The sequence below is a fragment of the Temnothorax americanus genome, unplaced genomic scaffold, assembly GCF_048541705.1.
Source record: "Temnothorax americanus isolate GAGA-0224 unplaced genomic scaffold, ASM4854170v1 Scaffold4, whole genome shotgun sequence".
NCBI classification, from domain to species: domain Eukaryota; kingdom Metazoa; phylum Arthropoda; class Insecta; order Hymenoptera; family Formicidae; genus Temnothorax; species Temnothorax americanus.
The window spans coordinates 6256808-6275837 of NW_027509547.1; the positions used below are offsets into that span (position 1 = coordinate 6256808).

Sequence of the window (19030 nt, forward strand, 5' to 3'; positions counted from 1 at the left end):
GAGTGATATTTATCGAAAAACATTGAAAAAATTAAAAAATATTAATTACTAATAATAATAATAATAATTTATTTATAATTTTTTACCTCGTTTATCCTCTATGCACTTTGTTTTTTGTTATTTTTATTTAATTTTATTTTATTTAAGTGCCACAATGTATTTTACATTTACATTTATAAACTATTACAGTCGTAACATATTTATTATACACGCGTGCACATTATATGTCAAAATGTCAAAAAAGTTACGCAAACTGACAGCTATACTACTTCAACAGTGTTGCTAACCCGTAGAAATTATTACGACGCCCTTAGAGATTTTCGTTGGTACCAACATTATCCCCTCTACTTTTCGGGAAACTGTCGTGTAACCATAAATCCTTCGGTCACTCGTTAGACCGTGTAGGTTTTTTAGCCGGTAGGAGTCCGGCATACCCGTCTGCACCTCCTGGGGGGCGGCGGTACTCATGATGAGTTTTTCCTAAAAAAAAAAAAAAAAAAAAAAAAAAAGGCCACGCTTAGGCCGGTATTCATAATCAGATCTTATTTCAAGACCGTCTTAAGTAATATCTTAAGATGCTAATACGGCTCTGTGATTGGTTCATAACATCTTAAAATCGTACTTGAGACGATCTTAAATTAAGATCCGACTATGAATACCGCCCTTAGAGGGCTAAGCGTGTAAGAAATCCTGTTGTCACTCGTTAGACAACTCTTCTGTCTTTACTTAATCGAATCGTTCATTTGAAGTACGCAGGTGAAAAAAAAAACAGATTTTCAAGTCATAGTATAAGTTTCAATTTTTATCGGATATTGATAATAATTAATTGGTCACTCAGGATATTTTACAAAATCACTTGGCCAAAAGTGTCGTCAGCTCTTCGACTAAATAATTAGTTTACTTCACTAAAAGTTCATTTCACTTCAATATTTATTATTCATTTATTTATTTATTTTTTATGTGGCTTGCAATGATGTATAGAACAGCGAGTGACAAAGTTTTGCCGTAAGACTTTATGTACTGTCTCTGGTCAAATTTCACATTTGAGAATCTATTACAGATTCTCCGAACCCGAAAATAATTAAACATTTACTTTAACGTTTCTCGAGTGGACATTTGAAACGCATAGGTGCTACCTATAAGTATTTATATATTATCCTTACAAATTTTAAATTTTATGTTTATTAATATTTATTTAATTATATTTGCGATATATATATATATATATATATATATATATATATATATATATATATATATATATTCATCTCTCCTCGCTCGAAGCTTGCCGAGCGCGCCGGGCTGGCCGAGCGCGGCCGCGGCGGCCAGAATATCTCCTCCAGCTCGTCCAGCTGGCCAGTTCGGACACGAACCATTAGCATGGACGCAAACCATGGTTCAGTGGGCCTTGCCAGTTCACTGCGCATGGGCGGCATGGGCTCAGGACTGGCGTGGATCGGGATCTTCTATCTATCATCTGTCAGAGTCTGATGTCATTGGATTGGGTCCTTGAATGCGTTCCCGCGCATACCGGATCGCGCTGGATCCGGATGCTTTTCAAGAGGTTTGTTCTCTCGATAAAAAGAGAACGGACACGTAGGAGTTCGACGACGTTAGTCGACGGGTGAGTCACCGTTCCGTTGTTCGACACGTTCCTTTATACCTTGAACGAGATGTGCCTGTCGATGACGGCGCTTGGTCGACGAGGGTTCATCCCGAGGGACGTCGCGCGGCTCAGTGTCACTGTCAAGCAACCACGTTGCTCCAGCCGCAATGAAATGTTGATGAGCGACACGCTGTCACAACGGGGTCCCGCGTCGCTGCGCGTCGACGATGTCTCGCGAGTCCTGGGCTGGCCCCGCGGGAACTCGAGGACGTTCTCTTCCGCGAGGACTCCGATCTCCTCCGACGCCGTCGTCGACGCTCTGACGAAGCACCAGGCGAAGGAGCTGGTGTCGAAGCTCACCTCGGAGGAGCGTGGCATGTTCCTGACAGCGCTGAAAGAGTACAAATCGCAGGAGGAGAAGGCTGGCTTTGAAGGTAAGCACATTGCTTGCTCCAATAAGTTTGTAACGTAGTAGAAAACGATTTCTTAAAAGAATAATGCTCAGAGGGATATATTCCCTGGTGGAAAAATGTCTCGGAATTTTTCATATTATTAATCAAAATTTTTATGAAAATTCCAAGATTTTCTCAGATTTATTATATATTGGAGCATTTCTCAGGAAAACTTAGATGAAATAATAATGAAATATTTCAGATTTTTCCAATACACATCTTTGCAGAAATCTGAATAAATAATACAGATACCTACTGAAATGTTCCAAAAATCCTCCAATTATTTCTAAAAGTATCTGAGAAATTTTACATATTTTTTCAGAATTGTTCATAAATCTAAAATATGAGAAATTTTTTCACCAGGGTTGCTGGGGAAAAGATATGGATTTTTTGTATATGCAGCTTTATACGTGTATAAATAAATCAATAATAAATTCTTGGACTTTTGCCTTTTTACGTCAGGTCAACTGGCAGCTATCCGATGGAGGAGCAAGTTTGGTAGACCTACCAATATACCGTCGTTGGGCGAGGTGGATCCTACGGGAACCTATTGCCCTATGCCAGACGATTGGTTAAACAACAAGTATGGTATGGACATTGCTGTTCTTATCATCTGAATCATATATGCCGTGCATTTGTTGGATCATCGATACTATATAAAAAAAAAAAAAAGTACAGGCCGATGAAATATCTTTAATGCAAATGTAACAGTTTGTTACATTTACGAAGCGTTATGAACATTAACTTAGATTTATTACCTATAGATCTCGTAAAATAAAATTAACCCTCCTCGACTGTTATTTAATGGTATCATTGGATATAATGGAATCTTTTTCCTGCAATGCGATCTCCATGGATGTTATTCTGTAAGTTTCTCGTTTTTTCTCGATTTCTCTCTTTCTCTCTTACCCTCAGTTTCTCTCTGTCTCTTTCTAATTACACTAACTCTCTTGCCTGCTTCTATTCTGACACAACTTTTTGGATGTTTCATGGTCAACCACAGTGCCACAGTTAGGTAATACTTTGGACACTTTTTTACGGTTCTCTCGTTTTTGAAGTGACTTTTTTTCCACCATAAAAATTAATTTTTATTGGCTTTTTTAATCAAATACATTTTTCAATTATGGACTTATCTCTCTCACATTTTCTTTCGCAGTATTTCCGGTAAATTTTGTTCTTGAAGTAATTATTCGGATTATTTTTCATCCTAAATTGTATAGAATTGTTCTGCATAAAATGATTATTTTTTATAAAAATTTGTTAAACATATTCTTTAATCATGGAATTTTTTCGTTTTTCTCGTATGACAAATTTTTCCCTTTGCTTGAATTTTCTTAAGATTCCTTTTTTAATTAAAATTTATTAAAAAATACATCACATAAAATATACAATTTCGGTGTTCATGAACAATGAAAAAAATTTACTTTATACTGCATACAGTATTTGCTAGTTTCATTGAGCTACTGTGTAGCAGTTAAACAAGATTAACTTGTGGATTTAGATCGAATCTTTTGTTGTTACAGTTGAACACGTTGCAGAACCAACCACAAAAGACCTGGTATTAGGTATGCATTGCTTTCCATGTCAAAGAACCGTCTATATACTCGCGAGCAAGCAATCGGTCGCGCTTCTATTTTATCCATCTCCTATTTGCTATTCGCAAGACAATAATTAAGTACTGTTTTACATTATAAAATTTATTATTGCAAGTTATATAGATTTTAGTTTAACAAACTTCTAAGCAGACAAAATATACGTAGAAGTTTCACATACGTATATAATTTAGATTTCAATTTAGATTTCCGGTTAAAAGTGCAAACGAATAATCTGAGACGATTATTGTATTTTTGCAGTCGCGATCGCGAATGCAATTCCGTTCGTCGGGTTTGGTTTTCTTGACAACTTCATCATGATCGTTGCTGTACGTATCTTACAGGCTTCTATTGTCCACTGCGTGCCGACTTTTAAGATTGATGTTTCAGGGCGATCAAATCGAGTTGATATTGAACCAAAGGTTTCCGATCTCCACCATGGCAGCGGCAGCGCTGGGTAACACGGTGTCCGATGTCATCGGAATCGGCTCGGTGCATTATGTTGAAATGTTTGTCCAGAAAATCGGTATCGAAGCGCCCAAGTTAACTCTAGCACAACTGAGACTACCTAGGACACGGATAGCCGCGAATGTGGTACGATTTGTTGCCTTATTAGATTTCATTTTACTGTAATATATTTATTTTATTATTGAATATTACGCAAAAAAGATTCTAGGATAATTAAAAATCATAAATTTCTTTAGCAAAATTATTCAAGATCATCTTTTTTTCCTTCAATATAGGGTCGGGTCATCGGTGTTACAATTGGATGCATTCTTGGCATGACGCCTATACCATTAGCCGCACTCTTCCGCAACGGTAGCTGAATTATCTTAAAAAAATGACTGAACAACGAATTAATTTAATTAACATGTAGAACAAGCCACAAATATCCCACAATGAGCGTTTTGTTTTACAAATGTCTATAAACTTTTATAATTTTAACGTTCAATTATCGCAAATAACACGATTCAAAAAAAGATATTACAAAGTATTTAATATATAAATGTATAGAATGTATAGTATAGAGAACTGTGTATAGAACGAAGTTTATGCGCAACAATTGTTTTTTTAACGGCTGAAATAGGTTTTTTAACCTACTGTATTTAACGAAGCTTTGATCCAGTGCTATTTAAGTAAGCAATTAAAAAAGAAGCATGTATGTGTGACCTCAGAGATTAAACTAGAATAAAAACTTGTTTTAATATCAGTCTTCCAAAGAGACTGCTCGTTATTCGTTCGCTTAGCATGTAATCATCTCTTCAGAACTATAAAACTTATAAAACAACATCATAGCACGCGACATCAGATATTTATTGAGAAAATCAGATTTGTTAGTATCGAACGTTACATTGCAAAAAGTTAGTACAAAAAATATAGGTTTGTTTATATGTAAATATATATCCTCTGAAAAAAGGTTGTGTAACAGGCAGGTTTTTATCAGCAAGCTAATAAATTTGTAATTCAGGTGATTGAAAAACACTTTCGTAATGCGATCGTTTCCGGTTTTGTTCTACCAGCCAGTTTAAGGTTGTATCCAGTATTTCCTTCCAATTTACGTTGCGGCGATAGTCCTCCGGAGCAAAATCCTCCTTTTTCCCTGTTTTCTCCATCTGTTTTATGTCCATAGCTTGCGTTGCATTGAACGAGAAGTCGACATTGGTAACGCATAATTTGTTGGTAGAATTTACAACCTCGACGTTGCTCTCTAAGTTACAATACTCGGGCAGCCAAGTCATTGTCGAGTTTAGCCACCATTTCCAACTGCCTGTATCTTCGTCGTCGTTGTCGATTTCCGCGGTTGCAGAGTAACCGACAACGTTCTCGGAACCGGAAATCGGAAGACCGTCGCCGTTAATCTCCTGGGATCGCGTATTTATCAACGAATCAGGTAGGTCGGTTGATATGAGATTACGGTCCGTTGCGAGATTCATGGACAGATTCGTCGGTTGCCTCGAACTAGACGATGCCGTGGGTAAGCAACTTTGCACGATAAAATTGGCGACCAGAGTGGATCCCAGGAGAGTCGCCAATCCGGCGGCATAAGTCGCCAGGCAGATCGAAGAGACACTTATCAGAGTTTGTGCGATTCTAATCAACTGAACGGAATTCATCAAACAGCTCAATTCTGTATACGTGCACCATCTTCGTTTGTGCACTTCTCGATACGCCACGTTTTTTTCCAATTGTTGCAACCTTTCCCAAAAATCTTGGTGCTGCACCAATACCGTCCAGTCCTGCGGCATAAAAAATGATTACCTTTTAACAAATGACAAGTTGTCAATTGATAATTAAATGACAAACTGAGATAATGTAAGTTTTGTAATTAAAAAGAATAATTATATAAGATGCATTGCTTACGATTGCAGCAAGAAAATCCTTTTCCAATTTATTCATTCGAGATATAGTCACTTGTCCTGAATTTGCCCACTCCTTGTTGAAAACCTCATCTTCTTCGCCATCATCGTGCAGAAATTTACTGGCCACCATCTAAGAATTATTGATAAAAAATGCACTTGAATGATGCACTTAAAAGTGTTCCAATTATTGATGTATCAAAACGATCAATTACCAAAGAAACCAGAAATAGCTCAGAAGGCGCTACTTGATGAAGATATTCCGGATTACAGTTCTTTAATCTCTCAATATATAGCAAGGCCAACACAAGCGAGCAAGGGGAAACACACGCATTTCTAGATATCCTGCTTGCCTCCTCGACATCAAGTTTTTCCAACGTATGACCACTCTTTACCTCCGTAAAAAGTTCGGCTGCCAATTCTGAAAATACGAAAAAGATCAATTCATGAATCGCGTTTTATTAATATATACATCAGCACTGAATTAAGCTCATCAAGTTGTATGTATAAAAAATATAAAGCGTTTATCCGTTGTCTTAATTTGAATGTCTGTCATTCTTAAGAAAGTAAAATTGTGATATTTTAAACAGGATGCTACTTAAAGTAATCACAAACAACACTGTCAGATATAAATATAGCTAAATAAAACTAAAGACAAGCATCGACAATTATTTCAAAGTGCTTTGCTTTTTAAATTTTTCTTTTCTAAAGAGAGATTTGTATTTAGGTAACAAAAAATCATAATATTCTCTCAGAAGATATTAAAGATATAAGGAGTATTTAATAATATAGACTTTCTTGTTAAGCGGCACATTAAAGTGTTATATTGCGAATCTCTTTGATTTTTATTAGATGAATATTTGTGACTGGCAAATAATGTTTTATTAATATAGATATAGGATAACAAATTAACTTCATACATCATCAGGATTTAATTATTTCAGTGTTTACAATCCAACATTATACTGACCTGTAACCGGTAAACTCAAGCAGTTAATCACTGGCAACTTGGAGTAATATAATGACTTTCTTATACGTTTCATAAACTCGTTATGTTCCAGATCCTGCAAAACAGGCAAACAAAATGTATCAAGGACATCAGTTTATCAACCAACGATGGAAGAAAGTGGAATAATTCTCAAGATCTATTCAATTGATTGCTGTTGATAATTATGTTTTCATATATAGCATGCAAAAAAATGTTGCTCAAGTATTACGAACACACACAAAATTTTGCTTGGAATTGAAAATTGACGTGTCTCGAATACGAAAGTATTCGTAAAACTGAACATTTAAGATTTACCTTCGAACTTGCTGGCACATTCGTGCCTCGCCAGCTGTTCGTCATTGTCGAGTGTCCTCGCGAATCTCACCATAAACTCTCTCTCTGTAATATTTTTACGATATTTTCCTCACGACGAAAGCAGACACCGTAAAATGTAATCCAGGTAATCACTTCGTCGAGATGACGTAAAACCTTGCAATGATAAGAATCTGAACCAACTACACCTATCGTGTAGCGTATCTCCGACCTCAAGTAGCGCGCACGAAAATTTAGGTTAGAAACTCATCCCCGATCAGGAACGTATTGTACGAGGTAACGGGATAACGGGCGCCGACCGGAGCCAGCGGAACGAATCGTCGTTTTGCAACAGTCGAGGTTATTGCTAAATTCGAGCAAAATATGCCAGTTTTTCTTCGCTCGCACGAAATTGTGGCTTTATGCTGCACTGTTGCTGCAAAATTAAATAAAATTAAATAAAATAGGTAAATTAGGTGTTTAAAGAAAAAAGAGAAAAGATTAAAAGTGTAAAAAGTTTAGCAAAAAGTTAAAGTTCTATTATAAAAATTCTACAAAAAAAACCTAATATTTCCCACGTAATTTTGAGATTTGTTTTTTGTAGCTAAACTTTTTGACTTGTACTTTTTTTATCTGTTTTTTTTCTTTTCTATTTTCCACTTCAAGTGCAGGAAGTGTAAAGTCCTGTACCTACAAGGAACAGAAGTAACAAAACAGATCCAGAGTTTACTCTTTGACCAGATAAAGCCACGTGTTTTGATAGCTGCTTTGAAAACAGCTATTGTATTTATTACTGATTTATTACGTTTAGGTGCAGCATTGTTAACGTTATTATTGAAGCATGGCCTATCCATCGTCTAATTTAGTGGAATCAATCATGGACGAGGTTGCTTTAGAAGGGTTAGATGGTATTACTTTACAAGGTAATTTCACCTTAATTTTATATCATTCTAATGTATAAAATATTACATAGATTGTTATAATAATTTATCGACTTTTTATTTAATTTTGCAGAATTGTTATATTAACTACTGTTTTTAAGTATATATCTTACCGATTCAGTGCTTTATTTTTAATAATTCAAGTTTGCATGTTAATCTTTTATCTATTTATTATAGCTTTGTGGTTGCGATTAGCAAACAGACTCAATGATCCACTACCATTGGCTAAGCCTTTCATGGAACAGGTATGGTTAATATGCAGAAAAATAAAGCACTTTCTGTTTTACAAATTGGAAACACCCAGAAAGCCACTTGTGATATTTGATCGTTATGAGTTTGTACATCCTGATCTTGGCATTATACTCGAGCCAGTGAGTATACTGATATTGTAATAATACGTACATGATTTTCTGTAAAATGTTCTTTCTATCAAGTTCCATGGAATGTTGAACTTATAAATTAAGTTATAAAGTTTTGTAATTACAAATAATTTGATTTCTCGATACTTTAATTCTTTATTTCAAATTTAGCTGTTGTTTTTTTATTATGTAAATTCTTGTTACATCCTTTTTACTTTTCTAATTTCAGCCAAACATTCCGCCAGATATTTATCCTCACCATCCTGTCCAAGATTTTAAAGCAGGTGTGAGAGGATCTTGCTCCACATATAATACAAGGAAAGATATCAAAGACGAGGTGAAGAATGCAAGTTTGGATGAGGTGACAGAAAAGTATGGACTAAGTTTGGTGATTGTGGCATCTCAGGAAGTTAGGACACGAGCTTTGGTGGGTAACTACGTAAGTCCAACACTGGAACTGGCACTTGTGCGCTATTGCTTCTTGGAGCGAGTGGGTCGAGCTCGTTACCACGGCGAAGTTACTCAAGGTAAGCCTGGCTTGTCCGCGCTCAAAGAGGATCCGAAGTCTTTGTTCTATCACCGAAAGTTTCTGCTGCACCACAAGTTGATTACGAAGCAAGTCCACCATCAGAGAAGCGGACGCCATTGCGGCAGTGGTAGTCTGTTGCATTTGCCACGCTTCTATGTTGAACGAAAGCCGAAGATGATCTACCTGGCGAAACAAGTGCTCGATATTTTACGATCCAAAGAAAACGGCGTGGCTGAGTACGACGAGATTAAGAAGAAGCTCGGAATCGAAAATTCTATCAGAAAACTGTTTAAAACTGCCTTCTTTCAAAAAATCGTGAAGACAGACATCTGCGTGCCATATAGAACTTTATATCCTAACGCAGAAGCCAATGAGTGGCGACAAAAGCAAGATCCTTCGAAGGAGAAAACAATTAGAGTCGTGCAGGTGCTGTATCCGGATGTCGATGTTGCTGATCTGTGGCACAAAGATGAGAAGGATGACGATGAAGACATCCTCGAATTGGATGTGTCTAATCATAAGTTTAATGTTCCTTATCTGAAGCAAGCAAACGTTATTATTGAAGCTAATAAATCGCAAGGTGTATCTCAAGGTCAGTAGTAAATCCTAGATTTTTGTAATTATTTTAGAATTTTGTTATTCGAGATATGAAGTTTATTCAAATTATTGTAATATTACAAAATTAATATACACTATGTTTTCGTTATTCAATTTTTAAATTATAGGCGAAGTTAGAGGATTAGAAGTTAGGAAATTTTGAATTATTATTAATTTAAATTTTTAGCTTATTTGGGAAAGGAGATGGGTCTCACCAGATTACAATCTAGATCATTTCTGAGGAATATGGTAAAGTCACGTATCGTTGCAACGTACTTGCACGATATGGGCCGGCAAAGGATTACAAAATACGTCTCGAAGAAATTTGAAAAAAGTAGCAAAATGAGTAAGCAATTCAACAAAGAGATACACAGGATTAAGGAACTCACGAAGAATAGTCATCGCGTTGATAAGATGGATGTTGATACGGTTATTGATAAAGATAAAAATGAAGAAGAGGATAAATATGCTGATGTAAATTATGCTAGGAAGGAAACGGAATTAAAGAATTTGTTCTACGTCGTCAATAGAATTTTGCGCAATTACCGATTGTCAAAATTCCTACCTAAATACAAGTGCACAACGTCAAAATCTTTATTAATGAAGACAAGGAGTTCCGATATCAACGCGAAGGAACAGAAAGCGAAGCTTGATATTTCCACGTCTATACAGCAAATCGTGAATGATGCCAAAGCCACGTCGTTTTATAATAGCATAAAGACGAATTTGATAGCGCAAAAGCCTATTCGCACTGAAGGAGTTAGCGAAGTTTTCGGTTTTATGGAAGTCGTACAAAGCGAGACAAAAAATGTTAATATTACATACAGGTTTGTACAAATATGCTATATACAATAAGCAAATATACTTATGCTGTATAAAGTATAAGTTTAAATTAATAAATAGATTAAATCACTATTGCCAGAGAAATACATATCAATGAAAAAAGAATATAAATGCTATCTAACTTTTATTGCATATAATTATATTTTCCTGTGATATATGCAAAATTGATCTTATTTATCTTCGCGTAACTTTTTCGGATATATTTTCTTTTATAATTTAGAAATGCGAGCGCTCAGAGATTTTTTCATTGTAAATATCAATATCATTAAATATTTTCTATTATGTTTAGATTGTTAAGGCGTGCCAATATGATAATCGAAGCAGTGAAAGAACACCAAGTGATTGACGACACAGCGAAACTCATGAAGATGATCTACGAGGAAGAAGATAAGGAGGGTTACGACGTGAGGATCGATAAAAAGTCTCTTATCAGACTGTTGCAGAAACTTGCCAAGGATAATCTGGTGAAGAACATCAAATTGACCTTGAGCGCAAATGGACGTGAGAAGAACTTGATGTTTATTTGCGATCCTAACATCGATACTGATCATACCGTGATTAAATCAGCTGTCGAACAAGCAAAGGTCAAGTTCTGCTTATTAGCGTCTCAAAAAGCAAAGATGCTCGCAAAGAAAACGGATAAGCAGGACAAGCAGGATAAGGCGGACAAGTCATCAGGTTCTAAGGGACGATTGCTCAACAAGACAGCGACTAAATATTCCGCAAACTACAAGTACGATGCTAAAGCTGGCAAACGTTACGGTCTTAGCCCGAAATTCCTCAGGATGCAGACGATCCATGTTCTGCTCTTTTACCTGGTCTACGATCATCCTGGCATACCGAAATTATCTCAGCAAAAGCAGATAGAAATTCTCAGGTCTAACGGATATGAAATCAGCGACGATCTCGTTCAGGAGTTCAGTACTATTTACAACATGGAAATAAACTGGAAGATGTTTGTCCCGCCTTTGCCTAAACATAGCGGGTGGTCCAAAGGTTGGGCGCTGATGTGCGACGTTCTGTTAGGGCTGCCTTTGTCGATTTTCATCAAGGTACACAATATCACCTTCATGATCCCGGAGCTGGAGCTCTATTTAAATCACCCGATCAGGAAACATTACCTTGTTAAGAACCTTCCGGTGAGTTTGAGACTTAAGAATTTTACATTATGGAAAGATTAACAATGCAATTCGAATAAACAGTTTTGGATATTAGCAATCGTGATCTTTATTTCTTTACGAATCAGCTGAAAAGTCAGATGTAAACTCGGATCTTCGAAGATCAAGAATTTGAATGCGAGTTATTCTATTGACACCACATTAATGGCTTCTATGATATGAATTTATGTTACTAATATTTACTTTTTTAATTATTCTTTTTTAATGTTTAGGTCACCATACGAAATACTCTTTTGCATGCGCGGAAGTATATATTTAATATCCATGATACCATAACCAGATTGGGTTACATCGGCCTGGTGCAGTTTGGTCCACAGCGGTTGAAAGACAAAGATCAAGTGTTTATCTATGTGAACCGGCGCACGGAATTGATGGATACAACCTCTTCGGCACCAGGCTATCACAAGATCGAAGACAAGACATACCCAGTGTATAAGTATTTCTTCGATTGTACAAAGGTACTGTTGATTGGTATTACTATTAAAAAAATATTGTAGAAATAGATTAAATCTCTAATTCTTTGTTCTAAATTTTTTTTATAAAATAAATTTAATTCTTCAAACATTGTGAGACCAAATATGATCTTTGCCTTTTATTCCGAAAAGTACTTTTGTTTAGAATGCTAAAAATCATTATATTAGTCTTTGGTTTAGAAAATATCATATCTTGATTATTAGATTCAATTCATGTGTATCAATAATCACTTTTTTAGCATAATCTATCTCAAACTGATTATTCACGTTCTCGATATATGTCTTTGTTTCTTATTATATCAATATGATGTTGAACGTAATAAAATTTTTGTAATTAACAAACAATAATACATTTATAAGAAAGTCATACTTTTCATTGGAAAACCAAGATTGAATAAATTAAAAGGAATAAACAAAAAAACTTTCTATCGATAACAAGATATCTACGTATTTTGAGGACTAATCGAGTAAAAAGTTGGAAGTAATGTTGCGTTTTTTTTTGCAGACCGTCGAGACCTACTGGTGTGATATGTGTGATATTTGTGTTACTACTCTACTTGGCGGTAGGCTGGTGGTGCACGGCAAAGATATTTTACTTGAGGATTTAAGCAAGAAGAATGCCATGATAGAAGCGGTCGCAGCACGCAGTCCCAAAGAAGCCGCAGAAAGAGATACCGGTGCAGTTCCCGGAGATCGTAAAGGAGCGGCTGGTATCGACTCAGCTTTCTTCGCGCATCTGAAACGCAATTGGAACTGGTCAAATAATTATCCTGTACATCAACAGGTAAGAAATAAATGAAAGAAATCCATGGTAGAAAGTGATCGCTTTGAAAAGAACATCTCTCTTTTGGGATTTTTAAATTTAAAGTAAAAGGTAATTTTTATAATAAATATTTTTATATCAAGTAACAAGTATTTCCGCTCAGAAATCCTGTTAGTTTATATCCGATAATATTCTAGATATAAGTTTTTTAAATTTATAAATCTATCCAATCCGAGATTTATTTATTCATCAATATCAATATACGTATCAGGTTGTACTCTGATATATTTCCTACAAAATATATCGACGTTATTTGTGAAATATTCTTTTTGTTATCAGACTTCTAAGAATCAGGGAAAATCCAGGACAGGCCAACGAGATTTGCATCTATCGAAAATTCAAGCAAAGCCAGTTAGGTTCACGGAGTACGACGGTCTGAAGAAGATCTCGGGACCGCCACCACCGCCGTCTGTCAACGCGACCGAATTGCGGAAAAAGGTATACAATCATCTCAGCACCGCCGGACGGAAGAACGAGGCCTTGCCGTCGCATCAGTCCACCAGGCAGAAGTCCTTCGTGCGGCATGTGATGCCGCGCAAGAAAAGTGTACGAAAGCTCAAATACGACGAGGACGACTATCGGGCGATGCAACGGATGAATAAGCTGCGGGTCGAGTGGGACTCACACGAAGACAATATCCTGCTGGTGTGCAAAGTAGCAACGACCTACCTATCGCCAAACCCGCGCAAGCAAGTGGTTAGTTTCATAGCGATACGAGACGTATTGCGAACGTTCTCTTACAACTCGTACAACAAGACTTCACGCGCCTGTCAACGCCGATTGGTGTACATGCTGCGACAGCAACGAACGGTGAACAGCGTTACGCTGGGTGTCGAGGAGATCAAACAAGACCCGTTTATCGATAGGCGATATGGCGGCGCCATGGACAGATTGAAGGGCGAGTGTTCGAGCTCGACGGAGTACGAGAAGCGGTTAACGGATGTTTTCAAGGAGCTTGTCGGATATATCGTTAAGAAGTATTACGACATTGCGGAAATTAAACCAAAGAAGCATATGGCGATGCCGAAGACCATACAAGAATTTAATCTTCTCTTCGAAGTGATCCATCCGACGAAGTCGCACCGTAATCAGGGCTTCACGAAGGATGTGCGAAACATGAATGATATTCATTCGGCGACTATCAATGCTGTTATACACAGTTCCATGTGCTGTGGAAAGGACAGACGTTCTTGGGCTTATCAGCTCTTCACGGTATGATCGACATGTAATATAGAATACTCTATTTATGAGACATAATATTTTAAAGTACATTTGTCTTGAAAATTAAATTGCAATTAAATTTTTAAGTGCTGAACAATATAAAATCAGCATTTCATTTTCCTTTAATTTATTAATAAATATTGCTTAGCAAATAACGTGCTTTTTTAATTTTAATTACTTTTTTCAGATATCTATCGTTTACTTTTAGATAGAATTTAGGTAGTACTTATGCAACATACATATAACTAACGTGTTAATTTTATATTGTTGCTTACAACTTCTTAAAATTTTTTAATTGTGTTGCAAAAATTTTTTTGGTCGGTACTCATAGTAGCTCTTTTTGTTAAAGGTATACCAACACTATTCAGAAGCCCTTTTGAAACAAGCAATGAATAAGATCAGATCGGATCAGATGGTGACTATAAAGAAGCACCACTTGGCGACTATTAAGAAGTACGGGAACTACATGCCGATGAGCAGCTCGCAGTATCAACTCAGTATTAATTACATCTACAAGTTCCAGACCAAGTGGACTTATGATGTCTTCAAAGAGTCCTACGATGTTTTCGTGAAATTACTGCAGTGGTATTCCGAGCAGACAAACAACGTTCCTTCAGAGAGCCAGGAAACAGAATTTAACGGTATTGAGATCCCAGTTTCCAGTGGCATCGTCACCATCATGCATGATCTTTTAGCGCGCGATCAAATCGACTTCGACATTGAGATGCCGGACCAAATCATTATGTTGGACGCGAGATACCAAGGCAAAGACGAGACCTATTTCAAAGCTGCCCAAAGATACCAGGATATTTTGACCAGACTTTATCGCTTTAAATTTGAGAACATTGATGCTCAGAACCCTGGAGTTTCTGAACTTGCAACGGAAGAAGCTTCCCATGAAACACGAGAAGATTCTTTGAAAAAAAAGAGACGTATCGAGAACGATGAGCCTGAAGAACCTATGTCGAAGATCTCTCGTAAAAACGAGGAAATTAATGTAAAACAAGAGAACCAATCTCAGCAAAATGAAGATACATCGCTCGAGAAAAACCGATCTCTTGACGAAAGCGAAAAACGCGAAGAGATGAATCTGAAGGATTGTTCTCACGAGCAAAGTGGGAAGAAAACTCGTGCAAGTCGTTTATCAAGAAAAAGATCTGCCAATATTGAGGAGGATTCCAGGGATTACGAAGAGCAGGTCTTGAAGAGAGCAAGACTAAACTCTGAAGATTCAACGGATTTCGAGGACTCGGAAGAAAACGAAGAATCAAAAATTTTCGAAGAGGAATTGTACGAAGATCTCGAAAGCATCGAAAAAGTACTTCCGAATAGCTCCAAATCTCTTAATCCGATGAACGAATTAAAGGAGCAGATGATAGAAGAAGGTATATTACATTTTTATGATAAATTTTTTTATTCCTATAAATAATTATTTCTATTGTAATATTTACGATTGAATTACTACTGTCTCGTTGAAGATCTGTTACTTTTTTTACTACTTTAAATTTTAAATGTTCGATGTTTCTAGCATGTCTGATAATTTTCGGCATTTAATAAATTAAGTCAAATAGTTTATACATGTATATAGTTTATATGTATTAGATTATACTGTGATTTTCAATCAAACTTTATAATTGATTTCTTTAAAATAATAAAAATATATTGTTTTAATTGCCAGCTTCTTCAATGCAGCCGGGCATAATTGATATGACTTCGGTTCCTCGACGTGTCAGCGAAATTATTAGGAAAGTGTCGCCTGAGACGAACTACTTCAATTCTTGCAAGATAGAAGATACAAGCGATGTTCAGAAGAAATATACTAGAATAGCCATGCTGAGGATGAGAGAAGAGCTGAACGATCTCTCGGTAACCGACAGTCATCACGCGCACGAATACTTTGTAGTCAATAGCTTCAGAATGTTTTATAGCTTGGAAACGTCACCGTCAATAACATCCGCGCCATCAAAGGACGTTGAGAATTTTAAAGGTCACTCGGTGCCTAGCCAATTAGTGCCGCTGAAGATCGAGACTGTAAATGATTTTCTGGACGGGTTAAATCGGACTGCCATTTTTCCGAAGAAGATTATCTCTTATACGGATTATAAGAACGAGATCGTGACGAAAAAGAAGGAAATAGCAGTTGACTGGAAATATGTCGACGCGGTGCACGAGTTTGTCCAGGAGAGGAAAGAAATCGGCGTTTGTTCGCAAGAATTACTGGTAATTTATCCTTTATAGAAAGAGCAATTTTTTTGTTGCCTTTCTCTTTCTATTTTAACTTTCAATCGCTAACATTTTTTACAAGCATTGCTTTCCTTCTCTCTTGTCCAGGATAAATTCTTTGCTGAGCAAGGAGAAGATTTGTACAAGGTTGTTTCGCTTTTAGTAGACAATCATATATTTTTGCGCTCTGGCGTCACCAAACCACGCTATATTCATCATCGTTACGTGGATCCTTGGTTAATTAATTCCTACAAGATACATCGCCTTGAACAAGAATCTCTAGGACAGTTTAAGGACAGTATATATGCCACAATGCAGAAGAAAGAAACAGCCGAGACAAACACTGAGAGGGATGCGAAAGATACAAATCCTCACACTGAAGGAAATACAAATAAAAAACGTAATATTGTTACGTCATTCACTTTATAATTTCATATTTTGCTGATGTACTCATCTCATACTTATAAACGAGCACTTCGATCCTTGACAAGTTCTATAAGATTTCGATATTACGGATTCTATCCCATTTGAAAAATTTTATTATAATGGAGATACTTATAAAAATATTATTTTGATTGTATCACTCTTATATTTTTACGCTTTACTACAGTTTCGTATTATAAAGTTTAAAAGAGTAACATTGTGCAAAAATCGGTCAAAATTTGTTGAATTATTAAATAGATTAAGTTTCTATATTTAGTACATTGTCTTTTAAGATTAATGCTTAGAATAAATATATGGCAGATGAAACAGATAGTACGGTAGCATCCACGTCATCGGACAACCAAGAAAACAAAGAGAAGAAAAACGAAAAAACGGACGATGACTTAAATAATGAGGACGAGAAGAAGGAAGACAGCGAGATCAATGGGGAAAGTAGTTCACGTACGAGAAAAAGAATTCACAAACAAAAGACACGCTTACTTCCACAAAAGGACGTGTACAAACCTGCTGCGCAGCAACTAGATTTCACGTATGTATTAAGAAAGAACAACGAGAAAAATTTTCAGAAGTCGTTCAAAACTGATGAATTGTTCTCTTTCAGGACTGCCGAGAAAATAAAAGTCCTGATAAAGCCATGGATACGTATAGACGGCGTGCTGAATCGCAAAGTTTTAGATCGAATGTTGGGCGCGGTTCTAAGTTACTGCTTGCTTCATCCCGGGCTCACAATGTCGAAAGTGCAAAACAGATTCGTCCCTGCTCTACAACCCTTTCATACGCGTGAATTGCTCGAGGTTTGTTTTATCGATTGTCTATATCGAAATTGATAAATCAGTATTTCTGGAGTCTTGAAGAGACTTGCTCTATTAGATCTTATATGTATATTGGACATAAATTATTACAAAATATTACATTTGTATGACAACTTATTGAAAAAAAAAGTACGAACCTGTCTTTTTTTATATTGTCTAATGCAAAATGTTTATTTTTAAAATAATTTTTTTTTGCAGATGCTGGTCAAGTTGGGATGTTTAGAGAGTAAACTCTTGAAGAAAACGCGCGTTACTCTGTTCTCTCCACCGCCTGTAATTAATATTATTAATCTAAGTACGTAATTATTATTACTAAGATTGGAAATCTTTGGATTCCTATTACTTGATAGTTAATTAATGTTTGTACCATCAGTGGCACATTTACATTCTCTATATATTACACATTACACATCATATGCTGTCTATGGTGCTCTCAAAATATTCTATTCTTTGCATAAATATCATTTCATATTTAAAAATTAAATTTCTATTTTCTGTAATTAAAGGTAAGCAGATGCTAGTTTATAAAAAATTGACAAAATATCTAGCTTGATGATATTTCTCGAATATTAAGACATTCATCTTCTAATTAATTTAAGAATTCTAATAATTTGCTTCCTTATCTTACACAATTTACAGAATTATTTTGCAATAAGGGCAATTTTATATAATACGATTTAATTTTACTACAAATGTTACACAGTCAATCTCAAGTAAATTATTCACAACTTCTGATGTTTTATGATGTACACTACTTTGTTTCTTCCTGTTAATCTGACATCAGATTCGTCATGATAAACTCTCACTAATATTTCTCTTTTTTACTTTTAGCTGCAGATGACATTGGCTGGTCTACCGAGGATGAAGTAGTATTCGAATCTACCATAGATGCTATATTGAAGTTCAGTATATTTTTGAGTACGAGGACGTACAGCGCAGATTTTATGCCATAATTATATGTACATCTGTATTATATGTACATAAGTACTTTATCATTTTATCAATACTATCAATAGTGTGTAAAAATTATAATAAAAGTACATTGTAGAGAACTTAATATAATTATAATTTAATTATATTACTAGTAATATAATCACATTATAATATTATGAAACATTATAATATTATTAATTATAATGTAATAAATAAATTGAACAAAAGAGTTATATGTGAAATTTTCTTGCGAAAAATTAAACATGTTAGGTCCCGATGCGTTTTTTCACGCGTGCGCGAATTGAAGGTACAACCAATCCGGGAGTTGCCGCGAATTCGGCGCGGAC

General features: G+C 35.9%; 3 protein-coding genes across 5 annotated transcripts; 2 read left to right on the top strand and 1 right to left on the bottom strand.

Moving 5' to 3' along the window:
• Window positions 1-1329: 1329 nt before the first annotated feature.
• On the top strand, window positions 1330-4860 carry LOC143902313 (uncharacterized). 2 transcript variants are annotated; one of them, XM_077415098.1, is made up of 6 exons: window positions 1330-2040; window positions 2521-2646; window positions 3597-3623; window positions 3912-3979; window positions 4041-4244; window positions 4394-4860. In XM_077415098.1, the coding sequence occupies exons 1-6, from the start codon at window positions 1674-1676 to the stop codon at window positions 4475-4477; spliced, it is 876 nt and encodes a 291-aa protein (XP_077271224.1). In that variant the 5' UTR covers window positions 1330-1673; the 3' UTR covers window positions 4478-4860. The 2 variants fall into 2 exon arrangements, with proteins under 2 accessions (XP_077271224.1, XP_077271223.1); XM_077415097.1 differs by having other exon boundaries at window positions 1331-2040; window positions 3582-3623.
• An 83-nt stretch (window positions 4861-4943) lies between these two features.
• LOC143902312 (protein CNPPD1) lies at window positions 4944-7750 on the bottom strand. The gene is made up of 5 exons (XM_077415096.1): window positions 7311-7750; window positions 6978-7071; window positions 6223-6428; window positions 6012-6140; window positions 4944-5887 (listed from the first exon to the last, which is right to left on the bottom strand). The coding sequence occupies exons 1-5, from the start codon at window positions 7353-7355 to the stop codon at window positions 5099-5101; spliced, it is 1263 nt and encodes a 420-aa protein (XP_077271222.1). The 5' UTR covers window positions 7356-7750; the 3' UTR covers window positions 4944-5098.
• A 240-nt stretch (window positions 7751-7990) lies between these two features.
• Window positions 7991-18912, top strand: LOC143902311 (general transcription factor 3C polypeptide 1). 2 transcript variants are annotated; one of them, XM_077415094.1, is made up of 15 exons: window positions 7991-8230; window positions 8426-8619; window positions 8837-9728; window positions 9921-10560; window positions 10866-11715; window positions 11967-12212; window positions 12733-13011; window positions 13330-14262; window positions 14621-15656; window positions 15950-16491; window positions 16603-16894; window positions 17239-17467; window positions 17540-17732; window positions 17949-18045; window positions 18582-18912. In XM_077415094.1, the coding sequence occupies exons 1-15, from the start codon at window positions 8149-8151 to the stop codon at window positions 18701-18703; spliced, it is 6627 nt and encodes a 2208-aa protein (XP_077271220.1). In that variant the 5' UTR covers window positions 7991-8148; the 3' UTR covers window positions 18704-18912. The 2 variants fall into 2 exon arrangements, with proteins under 2 accessions (XP_077271220.1, XP_077271221.1); XM_077415095.1 differs by having other exon boundaries at window positions 7993-8230; window positions 17248-17467.
• Window positions 18913-19030: the final 118 nt, after the last annotated feature.

Bases quoted from the DNA above. Each gene is read 5' to 3' on its own strand.
- LOC143902311 (XM_077415094.1), top strand. From the start codon at position 8,149: ATGGCCTATCCATCGTCTAATTTAGTGGAATCAATCATGGACGAGGTT. The intron at 12,213-12,732 runs GTACTGTTGATT...TTTTTTTTGCAG, and splicing joins ATTTCTTCGATTGTACAAAG to ACCGTCGAGACCTACTGGTG. The intron at 15,657-15,949 runs GTATATTACATT...TTTAATTGCCAG, and splicing joins GGAGCAGATGATAGAAGAAG to CTTCTTCAATGCAGCCGGGC.
- LOC143902312 (XM_077415096.1), bottom strand. From the start codon at position 7,355: ATGACGAACAGCTGGCGAGGCACGAATGTGCCAGCAAGTTCGAAG. The intron at 6,429-6,977 runs GTCAGTATAATG...TCGTATTTTCAG, and splicing joins CTTGAGTTTACCGGTTACAG to AATTGGCAGCCGAACTTTTT. The intron at 5,888-6,011 runs GTAAGCAATGCA...TTTATGCCGCAG, and splicing joins AGGATTTTCTTGCTGCAATC to GACTGGACGGTATTGGTGCA.
- LOC143902313 (XM_077415097.1), top strand. From the start codon at position 1,674: ATGTGCCTGTCGATGACGGCGCTTGGTCGACGAGGGTTCATCCCGAGG. The intron at 3,980-4,040 runs GTACGTATCTTA...TTGATGTTTCAG, and splicing joins ACTTCATCATGATCGTTGCT to GGCGATCAAATCGAGTTGAT. The intron at 4,245-4,393 runs GTACGATTTGTT...CCTTCAATATAG, and splicing joins CACGGATAGCCGCGAATGTG to GGTCGGGTCATCGGTGTTAC.